The 24,017-nt window shown below is 40.4% G+C and overlaps 2 protein-coding genes across 3 annotated transcripts in view; one reads left to right on the plus strand and one right to left on the minus strand.

Annotated features, from left to right (window-relative positions):
* The window catches only part of LOC134223659 (nucleolar protein 6), a 29,311-nt gene extending 10,937 nt beyond the window's left edge, over positions 1-18,374 (plus strand). The window contains exons 3-6 of the mRNA XM_062702845.1: positions 15,557-17,043; positions 17,158-17,780; positions 17,839-18,129; positions 18,203-18,374. Of these exons, the coding sequence (XP_062558829.1) occupies positions 15,557-17,043; positions 17,158-17,780; positions 17,839-18,129; positions 18,203-18,331 (2,530 nt within the window). The 3' untranslated portion in view covers positions 18,332-18,374. The remainder of the gene's footprint in view (positions 1-15,556; positions 17,044-17,157; positions 17,781-17,838; positions 18,130-18,202) is intronic.
* Positions 18,375-18,450: 76 nt separating this feature from the next.
* Positions 18,451-24,017, minus strand: part of LOC134223660 (myogenesis-regulating glycosidase-like) — a 56,839-nt gene continuing 51,272 nt past the window's right edge. For both annotated transcript variants that reach the window (XM_062702847.1, XM_062702846.1), the window contains 2 exons: positions 18,725-18,881; positions 18,451-18,659 (listed from right to left, as the gene is read on the minus strand). In XM_062702847.1, coding sequence (XP_062558831.1) covers positions 18,460-18,659; positions 18,725-18,881 — 357 coding nt within the window. In that variant the 3' untranslated portion in view covers positions 18,451-18,459. The remainder of the gene's footprint in view (positions 18,660-18,724; positions 18,882-24,017) is intronic.

The raw sequence follows: 24,017 nt of genomic DNA on the forward strand, positions 1-24,017 counted from the left end.
CTGGGAAACCACAAAATAGCTCTAAGAATGAATTTACTTCAAACATTGTGTTGCTGGTTGTAATGAAAAGAATTCATTGGTCTTTGACTCACAATATGAGTCACAATGTATATTATGCGCAACAAGTTTCAAAATTCAAAAAAAAATCATTACTCTATCAATAACTTTTTGATATTGTAGTGCAACATCCGCAATTACGTATGTTCGTGCGAGGTACCCCCTGAGGTCAGCGAATCCTCAGGGGTAAATGTACTCTAGGTAGAGAACCGCTGCCCTACATTATGGATATGAAACCATCGTTTGTAGCGTATTGAATTTTGATCCATAATGTAGGCAATTCCCGACCAAGAATGCATAGCAACATTATAATAAGGAGAGCTATTTATTTCAGAGAAATATTTGAACAAAATTTGTTAAACCGTCTAAGACGAATTAAGTACTGTCCATTTAATTCCACCAGTTAATTTTCGTTATCTTTGCAGATACGTATTTCGACCACAACTGTGTGGTCGTCTTCAGTGTCTTGTACTTGACTCGACTAAGTCGAGTCAAGTACAAGACACTGAAGACGACCACACAGTTGTGGTCGAAATACGTATCTGCAAAGATAACGAAAATTAACTGGTGGAATTAAATGGACAGTACTTAATTCGTCTTAGACGGTTTAATACATTCCACTGAACGAGCTTAATATATTTTTCTCAAAATTTGTTATAAAGTTGGCTGGTTAGTTTTCAAAATAACAAAAATTATCACAAAACAAAAATCCCTCTAGTCGTAACATTATACCAGTGGCTGATACCCTTCTATCAACATTATTGCAAACGTTGATATAATTCTTCGGTCCAAAGATCTACCTTAAAAGTAATTGCCTTCATTATGTATAAAACTCAGATTCTGTGGCTATTCACGGACATGAAGCGTGGACGCTAAAAGTTGCAAAATCACGGGCTGTTTCAAATGTATACCAAGAAGAAAATATTGTGAATTGTATAAAATACGGCAGACTTCAATGGACTGGTCATTTAATGCGAATGTCTGATCCGTCTCAAAAATGCGAAGACAATATCAAAGACCACTCGCTTGCTGACAGATTAATAAAAACCTTGTACCTAGTGGTACCAGTGGTACAGGTGTATCAGGTTGCGATAAGCTTGTTTTCATGACTTGCTGTGAGATATTAATACCTTTTGAAATTGTTAATTGTCTATCATTATTAAATTAAGGCAAATTCTATATAAACCCTGCTCATGTTCGATAATACACTCGATATTCGATTCAAACTTCATATTGGCATGGCATCACTGTTAGCTGTTCCAGTAACACATGCGTATCAACGGCGATGTTAATCAAATTCGAAATACTTCAAAGCATGACCCTCTACAGTAGCTATATATGGAACCAGATATCAGTCGATGCTGAAATCGTTTCCAAACGCGTCATAATGGTTTTACAGTATCTGTTTGTTGTATCTGCAATGTTGGCCTCCCTTCGGGTTGACGGTCAACTCCAACGCCCTACGTACGATACGGAACCGTTGGATTGCGTGCGGATACGTAGCGCCAACATGCAAAAGCTTATTTACGGAACGGGTTTCTTATACAATGGGAAGGAACGCTTCATGGCTATATATAATCATCATACTGTGCCGCACAATTCGGCATTTCGGATCGAGAAAATCAAACCGTTCAAAGAGCCCCTGTACTACATCCGAATGATTAACGTTCAGGAGTTCGTTTACGGAGGATCGTTGGATACGGCGACGCACGCTAGTCGGGTGCCGGTGTTTTCGTACGCGCACTCAGCCAACACAACTAAGGAAAACGAAGGAGTTTGGCTGTTTGAGAAAGCCATCAAGAACAACAACTGGCTAGGGAGTTGGTATATCAAGAATGCGTATTTCAATCAGTACCTCATTGCGTCGACAAAAAACTCCGAACCACCACCGAGCGCCTCGGGGGCGAGTTTCAACACGCTTAAGATGGATAGAACATACCAGCCGGAGCTTACCACTGAACATCAGTTTTTTATTGAAGATTGTTGAAGTTGTAGAATATAGCAAATAAATATATTTACTCCGAATGATGAACATTCACATTTCATTATGAGACGCGATGTTAGGGTACAATGAGTCCTTACATAATATATTACTTAGTGATGTCGAAAATAAAAATTGCAATCGTACATATAGTGAAACCCTGTGAAACCTATACTGCCGTTATACGCATAACTGTCCCATGTACATACGAATCCCAGCAAACATGGGACAAATATGCGTATTAGGGCAGTATAGCTAATATATTAATAAGCATTCTTATATTTCTTTGTTTGATTTTCGCGAATTTTTATGAGTAGACAGTTCACGTTTTATTATGTTTTCTCGAATTTAACTTAATATTGGTAATGCCAATCATAAAAATCGTTTGAATTTTAAACAGTTTCTAAATTACGACATAAATCTGATGATAATCTTTCCAGGGACTTTTGAAGCAGGCTAATATGAGCACACACGGAACTGAAGCAAACCCTACTTTCGACTTCTACTGCGCCTTATTTAGTTAATTTGGAACTATTTATTTAGCATACTTCAGCATTTTAGTATTTATCTATCATACTACTAGTTGTCAACCAATTTTCAGTCTTTCGATACTATCAACCTGTTGATAGGACACGGATTCCACAGGAAATTCTTAGGAATTTCAACGGCAAGTTCAACGAAATTTCCACAAAAAGTTAAAAGCAGTTTTGAAACGGACTCATATGAATCTGACTCATACTACTGCGTAGAGCTATCATAATTCAGAGGTAATAATTTGAAGGCTTACTATTTTCAATGAAACGCCAGAATACAGATTTTATAACCTTTTTAATCTTACTATTTCTACATTTTCCTCTTCAACATTCCTCAATAAAAAACATGTGTTCACTGGTCAATGGAACCTGCTGTCTCCGATCTAGTTTTAGTGTTTTGAACCGCGCGTTCATTGCCATCGGCGGTGGATTGGCATGCTCGGTGGACGCGATCATGTAGTAATCGTAATACACGTTCTTAATGTACCAAGCTCCTTGCCAAACTCGGTTCACGTAAACCTTTTCGAAGGCCCAAACTCCGTCATCACTGCGTGTTGCGTTCACTTTGTGGTGATAGGAAAATACCGGCAGTCGGCTGGTATCCGGTGACGTTGACATGTACCCGCCAAAGACGTACTCACGGGAACTGATTAGCTTGATGTAGTACAGTGGTTCCTCGTACTCCGTGATTCGTTCAATGCGGAAGGCCGAATTCCGGGGAACGGTGGTGCTTTCATGTACCGCCAGAATACGGTAGTAGAGCATGTTGTGAAAATATCCCGTTCCAAAGACATGTTTCCGCTGAAATACACTCCGAAAGCGAACGCAGTCCAGCACACCGGAGCCGACGTTCACGCGATCGCTGCGGATATCAGAGAGTGTGATCAATATGGTAGCGACTAGTATGTATGAGTGTATAGTCGACATTGTGTGTTCTTAATAACTGGGTACGATCGGTTTCAATTTGTGTTATTTAAAACTTGTTTATCTTAAGTACGCCGTCAAAAATTTGATTTGATTAGATTTAGCTGTGGTAAATCAACCGATTGCCACGCTGCTCGCCTTGAATTTAAAATCAGATCGTATAACATGCTGATACCTATCACTATCGCCAGACGAGTTCCCATTGCCGGAGTTAGGATTGACCTTTTTTATAGCAGCCGTTATTTTTGTAGACGTTTAAACTAAATATAGTTTTTAGGAGTTCATGGTTTTATGGTGGATATTCTGCTGATGACTGGCCCTACCCATTAAACACTCTTTGGATCCCTTGTCATGACGAGTTTGTACAATTCCATTTAATTCCACCACTTAATTGTACCTTGACAGATACGTATTTCGACCTCAACAGTAAGGTCGTCTTCAGTGTCTCGTACTTGACTCGAGTCGAGTGTACACTTTCTTCCTTCATACTGCCTCTCTTCGATGTTCTACCTGAGTTCTGAGACCTTTGGTTCCCTTGTTGTTGCACTTTTGATCATTGATGCTTCATGTTTGTGCTAACGAGCACATGAAGTCATTTGGTTCTCTTTCTCATGCCATTCAGCACCACTAAAGTTTTCAGCCCTGGATAGTCACCGGATCTATCCTACTTCCCACGGGAAGTCCCTCTGCGGCGAGAGATTCCCTAAAATTCCCTGACAACCCGTGTCTGTGGAAGCTTCTTTCGTAAATATTTCACCAGGTTCGCATATTCATAGCTCAACGAGCAAGTCTGAAGCTTTTTCTCACTTTAACGAGAAACCGGTTGAGTGCCGAAGTTGGTCCAAAGATTCCGGATGCAGCATAGCGTCCGGTTTGATGGGCTTCAAGAACCCGAAACCGGTATCATTACGCGTCGCGATCTGCTCGGCTTAGTCGCCGGCAGTGGATCTAGCCTACTCCGACTAGATGCTATTCGACGGCGGAACTTCCCCGGAACCAATCTGTGATAATCGAAAACATTCAGCCACTTCAGACGGCCTCACAAGCTGTACGCATGCACCACTATCAAGATTAGCCAACAGAATGTCGATCCGTCGCTACATTCAGAAAAACCGAACCTCTACGCAACTGAGTGAATACCAACACTGCCTATGATCGCATAATTGTAACGTTTGCAAAAACACGCAGTCGAGAAAATGACGATTTAATGTTCACTTCCAATAATGACTCTTCACGAGTAATTTCAAAAGTTTAAACAGCCCGAGATGAGCTAGCCTAGGGCTGCAAGTCTCGTTAATAAAGACATAAAAAAAAAGTTACTAATAAAACACATCCACACTATAATATATTATATATTCAATGAGATCAACAAATTAAAAAAAATCAATTATTATTATCATTAAGATTTTCGTAATGTTACGTTTATACAGTCAAACCTCCATGAGTCAATGTTCTATGACTCGATATCTACTAATGGAGGCAAGGTGTGTCAAATTAAAAAATATTTAATGGGTTACTGCGATGGTCCCTTCAAACAGCTTTCCAAAGATATTCTCTACCACATCTCGATATTTCCATTAGTCGATGGTCTCTTCAATATCGACTCATGGAGGTTTGACTATATGTGGTATTTTTGTGCATTTATACGAATGATCTCATATCAGTAACATGCCATTCTTTGATGGCGTTGCTTATTATAGTATAAAATTTGCATCCACGTTTACGTTTCCTGGTGATTGGATCCACCGAATCATCGAAAAAGCTACCATCACAATCTACATAATCTTCTACTGATATTCGAAGCCTTTCGTTTTCCATATACATAGGGCATAAATCTTGCTCTTTGAATTCTACAAAATCGCCCTCACTTCGAATGGAGCTGGTACTCGGGTGACACTCCTGAGGGTTGATGCTGTAAACTTCCTCGCAAGGGATGTCGTCCTCGGAACTTTCACCGGTGTAAAAGGCGGACTGGATTAACAATAGAGGTAATAAACTATAGAGGAAGATTGTCGCTGTCGTCACTGGCGAAACATCTTTTGCTGGCGAGGATAGGGCACTAAATGTCAACGAAGGAAAAATCAGTACATTTTGACAGATAGGTACCCAACATGTTTGGGAACGAAAACAAAGGGAACTGCAGCGACAATCGTCCTCTATAGTTTATTACCTCTATTGGATTAACTGGAGTGCAAAAGATATCGCGACATGTTTCTCGGAAGCCAATGTGAATAAACTGACAACGGGACTGATTTGCGATTTGGGCGTAACTTATTTTGTAAACAAACATTGAAAGGTGATTTCCTGCTAAGGCAAGCATTTAATACTATCGACAGACATATGATTTCCGCACAATGATTTTCGTATCACGCTGTACGCGTACAGTGACAAGATGACACACATCTTTTCTTTCCACCGTTGTATCTATTTGTCAGCTTGTTTTGAAACTAATTCTACAGCTTTCCAAAACTATATTTTTCATCAAAATATATAGAAATCATAAACTGTTACTATGGTTTTTATAAGTATTGCACAATATTTATCCATATTTTTTAACAAATTATGAATTCGCGTCAGCAGTTCATTCATCGATATGAAAACGTCATTGGTTTCTAATTCTTCGTATAGGTATTTTAGCAGAAATATGCGAGTTCTTGCAAATATTCCGCAAGGCAATTATTTCTGCGGATGTTATTCACTCTATTCTATGGTTTGGGGCGACTTCAGTGCAAACGGCACTGATCGTTTAACTCATTTGAACATTTTGAAGTATAAAGCCAGCATTGTTCAATTGGGTCATAGATCCTGTAAGGATGTTTTACAACCCCCCTACCCCCATGTAAGATTTTTCCCATACAAATATTTTTTTATTTATATGGAACGTAAGAAAATGGCAGACCCCCCCTTTCCCCCAAAGTGCTTACGTTAGTGTACGACCCCTAACAGGTTTATTCGGACACGGAACTCCAGGTTTTTCAAACACTTATTTACTTCGCGCTGACTACCGTTTATATCTGCACTCCACTCTCACCTCCACGAGATCCTCCTCTCCTCTCCTCCCTCCCTCTCCAAACACTACAGATCTAATTTTGAATTTGTCCAAAACAACGGTACAAAACATTCTTCCCATTTAAAAAAGTAGATTCTGACTAATGGCAAATCAAAGAGCCCGCATCCTTCCCAATCCTTAGACCTCATTCCAATTAAAACCCATGGGATCTTTGAACAAAATGTTCGAAATCACACGATACAGAACTCAAACCATTGAATATCATGCAAAAGTGACGGTAGATCTTTCCCGGGAACAACACAAGAACTGGCAAAATCAATAGGAAGACATCTTCAGCGCGTAATTGTAGCAAATAATGGGCTTACGAATAATTATTTTGCCAATGTTGTGAAAAATATCATCCGGAATTGCAGAAAAACGAATTTTACTCAATCAGCTTGCAAATGTTTGTTTTTATTTCATATGTCAAACGGCGTATTTGACATTTCAAAACAACAAATTATGTTCTGTTTCGTACATTACAACGGTCGCAGGGCAGGGTACGGAAATCATCGTGCTATCGTGATACCAGCGTGATTCCGGGTGACAGACATATGATTTTATGCTGTACAGTGATATTGGTATCATATATGTGTCACAAGTATAATGAGAAAACCACGGTACACACCCGTTTCACAGAAAACTACGGTACACACGGCAATACAATTTCACTCAGTCTCTGAGTGATTTGAAAAAAAAAATGGGTCACACTTTCATGCAGCCGTAGAAGCTCGCATGCGGCGAAGAACACCTGTTATAACTATGGATGATTTTCAGACAGCAGTTTCAAATGCGAAGAAAAGAACCGATGTTCTAGGACTGATGTCAAATGATTTGCTTCCGCCTTCGTTGAATGTTTCACAATATACACTAAAAAATTGCACTCCTCGTCCGTACATCGATGACATTAGGAAAGTTGTCATTAAGGCTTTGATCCGATTCACGAATTAAAATCAAATTGAACTTAAAGATGACAGTTCAATAATTTGTTGATCTGGGTAAAGGCTGCCTTACACCTCAGGAAAATTTTCCGCCAGATTTTGGTCCCCGTGCATTTTAAATGGGGCCGGGATTTTTATTTTCCGTGCTCAAATCCCGAAAACATCGCATATGCAAAAACACATGGGGAAAAAATCCGCGGATCAAATTCCCGAGGTGTAAGAAGGGCTTAAAGGCTGACTTACACCTCGGGAAAATTTTTCCGCCGGAATTTGGTCCCCGTGTATTTTAAAGGGGGCCGGGATTTTTATTTTCCGTGCCCAAATTCCGAAAACATCGCATATGCAAAAACACATGGGAAAAAATCCGTGAACCAAATTCCCGAGGTGTGAGGCTACCTTAAGGCCACCTTACACCTGGGGAAAATTTTCCTCCGGATTTTGGTCCCCGTGCATTTTAAATGGGGCCGGGATTTTGATTTTCCGTGCCCAAATCCCGAAAACATCGCATATGCAAAAATGCATGGGAAAAAATCCGCCGACCAAATTCCCGAGGTGTGAGGCTGCCTTTAACACCAGCCATTCTTATGAGTGGGGGATTTCATAATCTCCGAACTGTCACCTTTAAGTTTAATTTGATTTTAATTCGCGAATCGGACCGAAGGCTAAGAGGGGATCGTTGATGTTCCAGTACAGTAATGAAGTTCGACCCAAGCAACACTCGTAATCATACATAGGTTTACTAGATCTATTTATTACAAACCTGAATGCCTGAAGATTGGCTTAGGCACTTCTGTATAACTTTTTTAAAACGAAAAAAGCGCAAGAGGTGGAGTCTATATAAAACATATTGAAGTTTTATTTGGTTAATTTTTGAAACATATGTGTAACCAATATAAAACAATCATCGAAATGGATCTTCCCAAGCAACACTCGTAATCATACATAGGTTTACTAGATCTATTTATTACAAACCTGAATGCCTGAAGATTGGCTTAGGCACTTCTGTATAACTTTTTTAAAACGAAAAAAGCACAAGAGGTGTAGTCTATATAAAACATATTGAAGTTTTATTTGGTTAATTTTTGAAACATATGTATAACCAATATAAAACAATCATGGAAATGGATCTTAATCTGCAGTAACACACAACATCGAAGCTTTGAAAACAATGTCTGTTTTGAATTATTCATGAAAATAACTACAAACAATATACATGTTTATGATTTAAATTCTGTGTTTCTATAATATAGTTTTGTTCTGCGGTTTTAAATTTATGACAAACTTGAACATTCTAGACCTGTATTTTTCAAGCGCTACTTGGAAATCATTATACTGACGCATTGAATTTTATAATTTTGATTCAAATCGTAAAGCCATATTGGCTACCAGTCTCCATGTCTAGGGTTGCCAAATACACGATAGAAAATGTTTGAGTGATCTAGCTGGATTCAAAGGTGGTCTTTATAAACAATTTTAATACTGCAAAGGAGCTATTTGAAACTTGAAAAATAAGAATACGATAATTCAAACATGCTATGCCATATGCAAACTATCAGTCTATAATAGTAAATATATAAAGAAACTTGTTGTTAAAAAAACAAGTTTCCATTCAGTTCTAAGTATATGTAAAAGCTGTAGGATCACTCCAAAACGAAATTTCGATAGAAGGCGTGGAGACCCATAGTTTAATATACCAATCGACTTAGCTCGACCAATTGAGGTGATATCTGTATGTGTGTATGTATGTATGTGTGTGAACAAAAAATCTGGGACACACTTTTTTGTACTTAGCTATTGAAAATCGTCCCAATTCCATCCCGGAGTTATTTAAAAAACATTGTTTGTTCTCCATTTTTCCCAAAGGTGACTGCATTTAAATCTGACCACATTTGTCGAACTCATAGTGCAGGTGTTATTAAAATGATATAACCTAACATAACTATTGCAGATTGGACGTTACTACGAATCGACACTTCTTGCTTTTCAATAAACCACAAGCAATGATTGAATTCCCACCAACATATATGCACGGAAAGAACTATGAAGCATCAATCGTCAGAAATTGTGAAAGAACTAGGAATATTTCTTTCTGCTACTATGCCTACCAAATATTATTTTGAGCATCATTGTAAGGAACCTAAAACTAGGTATTTGCAATGCAATTGCAATTTGTGCTTTTGGAACTTGTATATTGGAGAACTAACTTAAATATGTGGTTAAAAGTATCAATTAGAGGGAAAGTTTCAACTTTTTTAAGCAAAGAATAAAGCTTGTTGCAGATTGTTTAAAACAATACACATGATGAAATTATAATCATTTATGTTTTTTCTCATTTATGCACATTTCTCTGCATATGGGAGCCCTATTTGTGCCTTCTGATATTTATTTTGTTATGTTTTATATAAATATTGAGAGACACTGATAAATAACAGTCGAACGATGACAGCTATGATTGATGGTAGTAAATAAGTTATATTAGAGTTTGTCGCCAACAATAACATATCGACAGCTGAAAATATTTTTTTTAGTCCAACCACGGTGAAGCAGGAAGAAATTAACTTGTTTATCAGATACGTTTATGGTAAGTAAGACAGCTAATAAGTTTTATTATAAGTATGTTTATCCGACTGCTGGTTAATTCTCAGGTGAACAAGGAATGGAAGCGGTGCCGACCAGATACCATTTTCACCAGCATCCTATTCAGGATGAGGATGCATACATCTTTCAGGATGAAATAAAATTTCTCATCAACTTCTGGATTACTTTTTATGTGCTTTTAAGTGCTATTTATTAAGCGAAATCTGTGCTTTGAACTCAGTTCATCAAACGATTATAAACCAGTGAAATAAATGTAATATGTACTTGTTTGGCAATTTCAACTGTTTTAACAAGGTTTCAAAATTACTTGAATGTACCTTACCAATTATTCCTATGATATTAACGAGTTGTTAATAAGTGGCAGTTATGGCAATAAGAAACCAAATGTTTTTATTGGGTTAAACTAAAACATTGGTGATAATGTTTATAAGAAGAATATTGGGGACTGTTTTATCACTAATATAATACTTTTAGTCACCACAAATCCTAACTATAACTCATTAACAACCTATTTCATTATTTTTCTAATATCATAATGTTGCATGTGCTACTTGGGGAACTAACGGTGAAATCGACAGCTGCAATTTGCTTTCGAAAAAGCAACAACGAGTCGTTCTTGCTAACAAATTCAATCTGGAGAGGATCATCTAACTGTGGTACAGTCGAGATTCGCTGGTTGGGATTTTAATACTTGGGTCACTTTTTAGTTGGGCCTCCGCTGGTTGGGTCATGGCCCAACTGAAAAGCAACCATCTGTCAAAATTCAATGTAAACACGGAAAACGAGATTGGGCGGCACTAGACATCATTTGTGATGTTCAAGTCGAAACACACGTGTTTAAATGGCTGTCAGTTGACCCAACTAAAAAACCGAATATTCGTTAGTTGGGTCGAGGTCGTGGCCCAACCAGTGAATCGGGTCTGTATAAAATTGAAAAGAAAAACCCAGATTAATCCACCTAGCGTTGGTGGTGCCTTTCTCGTATTTAGTTAAGACACCAACCTTATATGGGGTTTATATGGTTCAATGTACCATTTTCTTCATAACTTTAAAACGCAATGACCGATCGTTATAAAATTCAATAGTGATCAACAAGGCTTTGTCCCCTGTCGAATGAAACTTGTTGCGAGAAAATCGGTTAAGGATTACTATACGAAAAGTTGTCTAATGTTTTTTATAGCTTTTGTGCACACACACACACACACACACACACACACACACACACACACACACACACACACACACACACACACACACACACACACACACACACACACACACACACACACACACACACACACACACACACACACACACACACACACACATACACACACACATACACACACATACACACACACATACACACACACACACATACATACACACAGACAGACAGACATTTGCTCAGCTCGTCGAGCTGAGTCGATTGGTATATAATACTATGGATCTCAGAGGCTTCTATAAAAAGTTCGTTTTCGGAGTGAAATGATAGCCTTTCGGTACAACTTAGTTGTACGAGAAAGGCAAAACGCTCTACTGCGAACTATATTACCTTTAATCAAACACGAGGATAGGAAGTATTGGGAAGAAGTTCCTGAAATTTGATAACAGATTTGAATTTGTCGTATGAAGTATTTAATACTGTCTTAATTATTATTTTTTGATTACGTGACCTTGAGCCTTGATGGTCGAACATAAAATGAGTCGGGTACAAGTTGATTTATCTGTGCTTCTTGTCCACCCACGACGACAGGTTCAGAATGAGCTAACGGGTCTGATGTTTTGGTTGTGTTTTCGTAGTATATATGCAGTCTCTTTTCTTCTGCTTTTCGTTTATGGAACTTTCCCTCCCGTGTCGTGTCCCGTGTCCCGTGTTCCTACTGTCGCCGCTACATGGGGCGGTATCGCGCATCTCGATTCGAACGAAATTCTATCGAGTCAAACGTGTTTGGCATTGCGGCTTTCGAGTATGCTCGAGGAGGTACAAGAATATCGAGATGTTCTGGCCTTTTGGATTCTCAGGCTCTGTCTCATTTGGAGAATTAAACTTAAAAGTGACAGTTCAAAAATTAGCAAATAACCCAGTCATAAGAATGGCTGGTGCTACCCAGCAATTCCAATAAGACATCGATGCTAAATGATTCGATATCTGTCAAAAGTAATCTTGCTCTGCGAGCAGGGTTATTTGATAATTATTGCAATGTCACTTTTAAGTTTAATTTCAGTTTAATTCTCCAAATGAGACAGACCCTCAATAACACACTGGAAAACGACTCAAGTTGAATGAAAAACTATCGTCATCTTTATAGCTTTCCACACACCATTCGAAATCTTGTAAGGTGACTGAATGAAATCGAACGAAATACATAATGACGCAGTTTTCTCGAAACGAGAGCAAAATGTACGAATCGAGTGATTCGATTCGGGATGCGCAATGCTACTCCTTGCCACTTACCCATCGAATCGTTTCACGAAATGTCTCGAGCACCGGTCGTTCTTTGTAGTCTTTGGTAGCCTATTAAAAGGAGGCTTCCGAGCCTCTTGAAATGAGGCTTCCGAATCTTTTGTAATGAGGGTTCCCAGCAAAAAATTTTGGCTAGATTTTTAGCAGAAAAAGACTATTTTTGGTCGAATAAACGCGTCAACGAATAAAGGTTTTCGAACTCGAGTCTTTTGAAAGGAGGCTTTCAAGTCTCTTGAAAAAAAAAGGCTTCCGAGTCTCTTGGAATGAGGCTTCCGAGCCTCTTGAAAGGAGGCTTACGTACCTCATGAAAGGAAGGCTTCCCAGCCTTTTTAAAGAGAGTTTCCGAGCCTCTTGTAAGGATGCTTCCGAGCCTCTTGAAAAAAGGCTTACGTTCCTCATTCATCGTTGTTGTTTAGAGGGGTTCATTCTTTGGCATGCATTGTAGTAAAAATTATGCTACAGTCGGGATTCGCTGGTTGGGATTTTAATACTTGGGTCACTTTTTAGTTGGGCCTCCGCTGGTTGGGCCATGGCCCAACTAAAAAGCAACCGTATGTCAAAATTCAATGTAAACACGGAAAACGGGTTTGGGCGTCACTGGACATCATTTGTGATGTTCAGGTCGAAATACACGTGTTCAAATGGCTGTCAGTTGGCCCAACTAAAAAACCGAATTCGTTAGTTGGGCCGAGGTCGTGGCCCAACCAGCGAATCGCGACTGTATTTTTTTAAATAGCGCAATAAATAATTATTTTTTTTTAATTATTATTGACTGAAGTTCATTTCTTTCAAATATCCATTCTATGGACCGTTATTCGGCTAAATGTATCAAGATTATTCATTCGAAAATCCGATTTCGGTCAAATGTCCATTCGACCAAATGTACGAAGATTCTTTATTCTAAAATTTGATTTCGACTAAATGTCCATTTGACCACATGTCAATTCGACGTAGTGTCCCACGTCTCTAGTGATTAAAAATCATTTTCGATTAAATGTCCCTTCGACCATATGTCCATTCGACGTTATGTTCTTTCGATCAAATGTCATTAGACTAAATGATATAGATTCCTGTGTTGGTTGTGGTAGGCATGTTTTACTAGGCTTTGATTTACTGATCACCATGCATCTTATTCTTCTTCTTCAATGGCTCTACATTCCAACTGGAACTTGGCCTGCTATTCAACTTAGTATTCTATTAGCATTTCCTTAGTTATTAAATTGAAAGCTTTTCTATGTCCGCCATTGCATGAGTATGTACCTATCTTGTGTGGCAAGTACAATGGATACACTATGTCCAGGGAGTCGAGAATGTTCCCAATCCAAAAACATCCTAGACCGGACCGAGAATCGAACTCGCCATCTTCGGATTGACAATCCTTTGCTCGCAAGACTACTGGAGATCCAATCACCATGCATATTATGCACGTATTAAGTTTCAGCATAAAAAAATCAACAATTCGGCACCAACATTTCAAAAGGGCGAAACTGCTTTTGTAAACTGCTAAACTGCTTTTCTCACGTCGCTGGTGGGTTCACTTAAGCTCACCCACGCAATCCAACTCCACTGAAAGAAGCAGCGAATGCTCTTCTTTCATTTAATGGCGCTGGATTGCGTGGCTGGGCACGAACAAAGCAGATTCCGCTTTTGAAATTGGAATTATTATACATCCTCCATTACGCATTTTTGTCCGAGGTGTCCATGGGGCCGGCGAAACCCCAAGGGGTACTAAGTACCCCAGGTTGAGAACTGCTGGTCTATAGATAGTCTATGGCATTCACAGTCTTTCAACAGTACAATTATGGGAGCCATTACTACTATGACGCAGACCGCTTTCATCGGTATGGGCCGAAACATATTCTCTTCAGTCCCTGTCCCTCGTGTGTTTCATTTGGCATCGAAAAAAATCCCATACATTTCATTGGCACCCTAGTGTGCATTACTCCAATTGATGACGGATACCTTGCGTGGACGCGGCGCGCATCCTGCTTAAAACAGCTACGTGGACATCGGCCCTTTCAATCTGCGTGCACGTGGCGCTGAAAAAACTTATGTGGCCCTAAGGCCACGCTGGCCACTGCGCAGTAGCGATTTCATCTACTCTTTTGCTTCTTGGCTGCTTCGACGACTATCCGGATTGCGTCAGTTGTGGACCTACTCTTGCGAAGCTCAAACCGCACCCTTGATCATCTGTTTTCGCATTCTGTGTAGTTCGCCAGCCTGTTACGGATAACCCTCTCAAGGACAACCCTGTGTCTAGCAGAAAAATAGGCCTGAATGCCGATAAATGCTCAGGTGGCTTATTCGGCTTCGGCAGCAGTACCACTTTTTGTCGCTTTCAGCGATCCGGGAAGTTTCCTTCATTTATGTACTCTTGCAACTTGGCACAGATTCTCCTGGAATGTTGCTTCATTGCTTCATCATTGAGATCGTCCCATTCCACCAGTAGATTGGGATATATTTGGGGAATATAATACTCCATGATTAATTACCCTTAAAAAAGTAGGGATGAATAAATGACCTCAAATAACTAACCAGAAACCATTTTAAAAAAGCTTCAGTTGTAGGGATACCGGTGCTGATGAAGTGTTTTTACTTGTTTTATAAAGTTGTGCGAGAAAAATGTTGGTCCCCAAGATTTGGCAATTGGGCGAAAAAAAAGCGTTTTATCATAACTTTTTTGGCTGCTTCTCATATTATATTTCCTTCACATTTGTTTTCATCGCTTGTATGATTAAGAGAGGTTTGTTTACGATAAGCGTCGTTCATTATCAGTTGAGAACGAATTCTTCAATCCTTGCTTGTACTGCTCCACTTTTACATTTCTTAATATTTTTCCACACGTCTAAATACTATGTCCCTGAAACTCAGTGCTTGCACTTTTCTCTTCACATAATGTGAAGGATTTTTCAAATTATTTGAGCAAATGGCATTAGGCCAAATGACAAACATTTCGAAAAATAGTTTTATAATCTCTGCTAAAAAGATCCACATTTCTTTTATCAGATTTCTTCCAGATAAAAATAACGTTCGACCAGCTTTGATTGAAAAGGAGGTGACATCAGAACTGTGCCCCACTCCGCACTACAACTCGTCTATTTTGTGTGATATACGATTGCTGAAGAATCAAGAAATATTGGACAGCATTCTCCAGGCCGAACAGGTTCGCCAAGCTATCATCTTGCTGAAAGTGTGGATTCACCAACGAGGCTTCGATGCAGGTTACTATGGCTTTGATGGTTCACTGGCGACATTCTACATCGCGTACTTGATACAGACGCGTAAAATCTATAGTAGCATGAGCAGTTACCAGATTATGAGATTATTCTGGAATCAGCTTGCCAATAGTCATTGGGATACAGAGGGAATCACTATGGAATCGAGTGCCGATCTACAGCTGCATCGTCAGACGTGTGAAGTCGTATTTCTTGATGCATCTGGGATTTTAAACATCTGCGAAAATCTGTCCGGAGATTTATACCGACGTGTGAAGCAGGAAGCTGCAGCAGCAATCAATTTACTGGATAATCAAAAAGACAACAGCTTCATTCCGTTGTTCCTCAGTAAATACCCTCCTCATACGCAGTACGATCACATATTGAGCATTGGGAAACCCGATCTGATACGATCCGCTGTGGACACCTTTGGCTCTGACGAAGATAAGCTGAACTTCTTCGGCAACACATATGCTCATTTCCGTAAAATGGTCCATCAGCTGTTGAAAAGAGGACTTGGATCACGGGCTTCGTTGATTGTACCGATCGTGGTTCAGGGCACAGCGGATCTCTCATTAACATTCGGTATTCAACTCAATCCCCATGAAGCGTTCTCCGTGCTGGACAAAGGTCCAGAAGCAATCGATAAGGCTGCATCCGATGAATTCCGCGAATTTTGGCGCGGTAAGTCTGAGTTACGTCGTTTTAAAGATGGTTCCATTACGGAATCTGTCGTTTGGGGGACGAGCTCAGATCCAATCGGAGAAAAGCGACTTATTTGCAAGAAAATTGCGCTATATTTGCTGAATGCACATTTTGATCTTCCGGAAATAAAACTAACCTATCTAGCGCAGCAGTTCGAGGTTTCGGTCAAGCCGTTAGAAAGTGAGTTACATGAAACGGTTGAGGAACGCTCGTTGGCATGTATCCGGGCATTTGATAACTTCAGTAAAATCGTAAAAAACTTGGATGGACTCCCGTTGACGATCAACGCGTTAACCGGTACCGATGCGGTGTTTCGTTATAGCGATCCAGATCCACCGAGTCCGACAGCGAAGGCACTGTTAGTTAATGGGCAGTTGATGTTCCTCTCGTCACATGTTGTAAACGCGACGATCCAGTTGGAGTCTAGCGGAAAGTGGCCTGATCAGTTGGATGCGATTAGAAAGTTGAAGGCTGCCTTCTATTTGCGCATTGCCGAATGTATCCGGACGTACGCTGGAGCGAGCGCAGAGCTTGTTCCGCAGGCTTGTTTCGACTACCTCGACGTTATGTACGGTAAGTACGGTCCTGGCTGATCATTGTACTTCATGTTGCTCATCACCGCTTTCAAATAGTACTTTAAAAATTAGAAAACGTGATGAGTATATTTCATTTTTTTTTTCAATCTAGAAAAATTCCTCTTCCGGCTGCACATCATTCACCAGCGAGAGATCACCCTTCAACGTGAATATCTCTCGGAGAACAAAGTTACGAAACTGTACCGCGATTCGGACAAAAGCGTCCAGCTAGAAATGCAAGCCACGATTCTTCCGAAATTGACCAGTATCCTGCACGGCCTCCACCAGCAGTACTTTTCGTTCGGCTCGGTCGCAGCCATGGCCAAACGATGGCTCTACTCGCAGCTGATCGATCCGTTCCTGTGGCCTGACGAGTGTACGGAGTTAATCGTAGCGTCGCTGTATCTGAAACAGAATCCCACCCTACAACCGCAAGCCGGATTTTTGCGATTCTTGGAATATTTGGCCAATACGGATTGGAACAAGGAGCTGGTGTTTCTTAACTTTAACGACGAAATATCGGAGGAAAAGCTAGAGGAGTTAGAGAAGCAGTTCATTGATAAGCGAGATAGTTTTCCACCATTGGCAATCGTTACGTCTTGCGACTCCGAGAAGTATGGGTTGTTCGCTAAGCGTGCGCCCAGCCTAGAGGTTTTGAATCGGGTGGTATTCCTGGCGAAAAATGTAGTAGATATAATTGGAAGTGACATCTATACTATTCGGAATAAGGTTCATGTGAGTTTAGTCGCCCGTTTGTACGATTGCATTTTTTTAACGAAAGAAATATTTGCAGATTTTCTACCTGCCATCATATGAAGGGTACGACTTGATCATCCACTTGGATTCTACTATCATCCCTGCATCGGGTATAACCAGTGTGGAGCACTATACCAAAGCCAAGAGGGAACAGCTGATAGAAGAAGAAACGAAAAATCCAGCGGCTGGATTCAACCCCGTGCAATTTTACCTCCAGGAGCTTAGAGAAGGATATCGAAACTTTGCCGTGTTTTTCTACGACCATTGTGATGGCGATCGAATTGCAGTCCTATGGAGACCAGATGCTCTCGAAGAAAAGGCTTTCACGGTAATGAAACTACTTTAAAACTGCAGTGCATCGCGAAATTCTAAATTTATTCTTACGATTTGATTATTTACAGACTAGCAACATTAATGGTCGTATACTTACACAAAAGGAAACCCTTGAATTGAATAAGGAAGCTCTCATAAGAGACTTTGAAATCATCGGGAAAGGATTAGTACTAAACATTGAAAGACAATCTAACTAAAATATCAATAATATAACGTTTACATCGATCAGTTACACAAAAAGGTATGTAGAATCTTTATATTACAAAAGCTCTCCGAAGTCCTTTCCTAACTATCACTATATACAACTGTCAAACTATCTCGCCACTTATCGCATTTGGAACGTAGTCTTGATGAAGTATGGTAACGTATCCATTGGTGCCAAATGGTCTCGCAACCATCGGCCTCCTTCATACACCTGGTTCGTGTTTCCATCGCGCCAGGTACCTTTCGGTAGGTAAATGTCCCGTTTGGTGGCGAATTCCGTCAAAACCGGAGCCACCAGAATGTCCTCGCCCAGGAGATATTCTGAAATGAAGGACACGCGCTGCATCAGTAATTTGCATTTGACCAATCGCCAAAATAGAGCCTACCATCACTGATCTTCAGTGCTACCTCGTCGTCGGGATCGAGCCACCAAATAGGAGGATTCACAGGAATTCCTCCGGCCACTGTTAGGCGCATCCGCTGCAAAATGTAATCGGCGAATTCCTCGTGCAGCAAGGTGAATCGTTTTGCGATTGATACAGTCTGGAAATGAAAAATTACAATTAAGCTAGACAGGTATAATAAGTGTTGAGTCAAACTATATTTTTTCATTTTTACTTCAACTATACGTGACTGAGAGTGGAAGAACTACAACCCCATAAATGTCTCTATGAAAGTCAACGTGTTTCGAATTGTTATCAGGAGCAGTGAAATCGAAAAAAACACCTTTCCTTTGCCTGGCTTTGTCGTTTTTGTTACTCAAAAGGCACATCAAGGAGATAGAATCCATTCCCTATTACAAATCCTTTCTAGTCCACGCAAATTTCTGCCTCGTAATTCCCATGGATCATCCTGACATAAAATCAATCCTTTCAAATATCTCCCAAATTCCCATTCATATACGACAAAACCCTTCGGCCGATCAAATCCACCAGCACTTCGTCGGAGCTGCCAAAGGTGGAGCGAAACAGTCCAGCAGCCGACTGGCAACAGCCGAAGCACACTGGCCCACATTGCTGCTCAAAAACGAATACAAATTGCTGTCTCAAAACCACAAAAACCGACTAGAGTTATGCGAGGCCATACATAATTTCGAGCGACAGACAGAAATGTTAGAACTCACAGCGCAATAATTTGCAAGCTACTTTCGTTCTCGAAGATCGGATTGCCCGCTCTCTTAGCCACAGTCGCACCGGTAAGGTTGTCAGTTTTGATCTTTAGAACACCTTCGATCGGGTATGCCATTCGTTTTTGTTCGGTACCATGTCGTTGCTCGGGTTCAAAGAGGAGCTCATCACTCTTCTTGCGAGCATAGCCAGCCGGGCCACATTCCGGCTGCTTATCAATGGGCAGGGCGGGTCCGCGACGTTGGGCATAAGTACGTTAGGCATAATTTTGCCTTGTTTATGTCATAGGCTGTTCTGTCGTCTCCACCAACTATTGCTCTCGAACAACTGAAAACGCGAAGCAATGTACTGCCGTAATCTGAAAAAGTGACGTATACGCCATTTTCCAAAAATGGTGTTAACGAGTACTACTCATCGAGCTCTTTAACAGAAAAATGGAAAACATGCATGTTGTAAAATGGCTGTTACGTCACTTTTCCAGATTACGGCAGTGTAGCTCCTGCTGAAAACAGGCGGCAAATCCGAAAAAAAACTTAGTGGCGTAGGTCAGAAACGTTTGAAGAAACTAATGGATAGTGCACAGGGAAACAGACATAACACTTGTGAAATCCTCATCATTCACTGATTTACTGGTCAATTTAAATTCTCATTAGTTGGCCTATCGATCACTCGTGGCGTGCGCATCAGATTTGCTCGAGTTTGACGTTTGCTCACTACCGCCATCTGGTTCGTAGTTTGCCCAACTTAGTGAAAACAACAGATGTCGTTAGGGTGTGTACGACGATGAATTTCATGAGTGAATGTTCAATGTGTTATGTCTGTTTGTCTGTGGATAGTGGGTATAGTCGAATGGAAGCCCTTCAACTTGTCCAATTGCCGTTTAAAAAATCTGATCTTAGCAAACGCTCAAGGAACTCTGACTTGAACGGATCAAATACGAGCGGCAATCCAACACCCGCAAAAACAGCTCGTCAAAACCAGGGCTCAAGAAACCCTTCGACAAGAAATAACTCCGTCCAACATCGCATAGATGAAATTCGATCCGGAAACTCAGTCCATCCCCAAGCAACCAAAAGTTCAGATTTTACTTAAATTTGTTCCTAACCGAACCAATTGGTTCACTTTTGGTTCACATTGAGTTTCAAGCACCTTAACGGAACTTCAAAGTTCACTTTTGCGCTCCCACCATACAAAAAATTACTTAAAATGCAAGCTGATTAAGCCAAAACATCCCCTCTTATCCGAATGTATCCGCTTGGGTCGGACTGAACATGAGAATAGGATCAAACCATCGTACAGAGATGTGGCCAATTGCGTGAAGCTAGGCGTCCTACCAAAAGGATATCCGAATGTTGAGCTCACAACTGACAGAACAACTGGTTGCTACACAAAAAGCTGTCCTAGCAAAAGTAACGGGACAACGTAAAGAATCGCTGAAACCGAAGTTTGGTTCCTGCGTATTCAAGTCTGGTTATTTAATCATTGTATGTAAAAATCAACAAACTGCAGATCGGTTGAAGAACATAATAACAAGCAAAACTCCCTGGATAGGGGCAGAACATTCGGCGGTAGATGAAAAGGATATCCCGCGACCGGAGATATTAATTGGCTTTTTTCCGTGGAGTGCAGAAGACAGTAATGAAGAGATTCCGACGCTCTTGGAAAGCCAAAATGATGGTTTGATCGTTGAAGCGTGGAGGATACTGCAGCGCAACTTAAGAAACCAAAAGCATGTTTGTTATATTTCGGACTGTTCAATAAAACACGACTGAATTCTATTAATACAACTTCAGAAGAGAGCGAATGTATTCCACGACTACTATGATTAGATTACATTTTAATAATTCAAATATCTGCAATCCCTTTTCATTTAGGTAACGGCTACCCGTTACCGATCCTACATTCCTTCCTTTTCCTTCATGTTTCGAACAATATTCACTTGAAAATCATTTAAATACCTAGGCTGCCGAAGAGCTCGTTGAGGTCTCTGTTTGAGAACTACTGTTTCTGAACTTGAATCTCCTAATGTTGTTTCCGGAGCTGCTTGGTTGCTTGATATTGCTTCCGAATCTTCAGTAGTTTCTTGAGCACTGCTACTGCCTTGGTCCGTTGTATGATAACCAGATACAACAGGTTTAAGGTGAGACACGTTCCGATGTAGAATTCTTCCAGACTCTTTTGATCTTACTGCAACATCGGAACCAGTCCGATACAGCACTTCTAATTCTTCGGGACTGAAATTACTGGATAACTTATTGGCCTTAATCATACGCTTAGCAATCACTGTGTTCCCTGCTTCAATTTGACTCGGTTGGGCATGTCTGCGTTTGTCTGCATACTCTGCCTCTTTCAGCTTCTTTTCACGGTCGCGGTCCATTACGTCCTCTACCAACTTGGTTCCTAACGTACGCATTTCGGGAAGTTTGTCACGGAGAACCCTTCCAAACATTAACGCCGATGGAGCTACTCCAGTGGTGGAGTGCGGTGTGGAATTATACATTAAAAGGTACATTCTAAGATCCCATTTCCAATCGGGATTTGACATTTCTTGACTGATTTGAAGTCGCTTTTTGAGTGCCCTATTAGCTCTCCACTTCTCCATTAGCTTGAGGCCAATATAGCGAGGTTTTCATTAAATTAATTCCAAATTCTTCACAGAACTGATCCATTGCTTCACTCACGAACTGCGGACCATTATCTGTCTTCATTGTTTCCGGTATTCCATAACGGCAAAATGTTTCATGTAGTGCTTGAATCGTTAGCTTTGCTGTTATTTCTCGCATGATAACTACTTCAATGAAGCGACTAAAGTAGTCAACAAGAACCAACAAGTTATGGCCGGAAGGAAGTGGTCCCATAAAGTCAATAGCGATGTGGGTCCATGGTTTATCCGGCATTTTAGTTCGAATCAATGGCTCCGGCGGAGATAAAGAGGATACCAGGGTACATTCTTTGCAGCTTTTGACAAATATTTCAACTTGTTTATCCATAATGGGCCACCAGACTTTTTGTCGCAAGCGCCGTTTCATTACGACAATACCAGGATGTCCTTCATGTGCCAGATTTAGAATGCGATCCTGTAGAGAGTGTGGAATGACGATCCTCTCTCCCCTTAACAACACGTCTTCTGATACGCACAATTCCGTCATATAAGGCTTGAATGACTTTGCACGTTCCGTTAAACATTCTCCGTTAAGCGCTAATACGACATCACGGATTACTTCATCGTCTTTTGATTTGGATTTGATTTCTTCGACCTTTATAGCAACTGGTGACGAAGCCTTGGTTAAAAATTGTACGTAATTTTCATTATCATTGTCAAAATGAGAATTATCTGCTTGTGACAGTCTGGATAGTGCGTCGGCCAAGTTAGTGCTTCCAGGTTCATGAACTATCTCATAACTGTAAGACTGTAGTCTCAGGACCCACCGTTCTAACCGTGCACATGGCTTGGATCGAGGACTAAACAAAAATAGCAAAGGTTTACAGTCGGTTATTAATTTGAAACGATTTCCCTGTAGATATAAATTAAACCTATCGACTGCCCAAACCAAAGCTAAAGCTTCCTTTTCGGTTTGAAAATACTTGCGCTCCAATTCGTTTAGCGATTTGCTAGCATATAGGCAATAATCCACTTTGAACCATTGGCATTTTCTTGAAGTAAATCTGCACCAAGACCTGATGGACTGGCATCTGCAGTCAAGATCGTTTTGTCTCGGGGATCGAAAAATCCCAGATGACTTATATTACAGATCGCTCGTTTTATGTCCTCAAACGCTGATTGCTGACTTTTGTCCAAACAAATTTGTTTCCTGCTCTTAACAACACGCGAAGAGGATCAGATTTGGTCGCTAAATGGGGAATAAAACGACCCACGTATGTAACCAAACCAAGAAAACTTCTCAGTTCCGCAGCGTTAGCTGGTTCCCGAAACTGCTGAATTGCCAACACGCGACTCTGTATTGGTTTTATTCCTTGAGGTGACAGTTCATGGCCGAGAAATTCAAGCCTATCAACGTTGAACACACATTTCTCCAAGTTCAGATGGACCCCATATTCATTCAATCTTTTCATCAAGGCTTCCAGACGCTTGTCGTGTTCTTCCTGCGTACCACCAAAAAGCAAAATATCGTCCAAATAAACTACAACACCTTCCAATCCGGCCAAAATTGTGTCCATAACCTTTTGAAAAAGTTCCGGAGCACATGAAATTCCGAACATAACGCGCTTATATCTAAAAAATAATTGAGAAGTGTTTGGAGTATTTGTGGTTTATTATTTGTTGGTTCAGTTCATTATTGTTACTGTTGCTATTTAACCTACCTGAATAGGCCATACTTTGTAATGAAAGTTGTTATTGATCGTGATTTTTCCGAAAGTTCAAGTTGATGATAGGCCTCCTTGACGTCCAGTTTAGTAAACTTTTTGGCCCCTCCTAAACCTCCTAACATTTCTTCAATGAGTGGTAGTGGATGCGACTCTCGAAGGATAGCCTGATTGGCACGTCTCATATCCACGCAGATTCTTACTTCGCCGGAGTTCTTCACTATTG

Source organism: Armigeres subalbatus, chromosome 3 (assembly GCF_024139115.2).
Source record: "Armigeres subalbatus isolate Guangzhou_Male chromosome 3, GZ_Asu_2, whole genome shotgun sequence".
Classification (NCBI taxonomy): Eukaryota; Metazoa; Arthropoda; class Insecta; order Diptera; family Culicidae; genus Armigeres; species Armigeres subalbatus.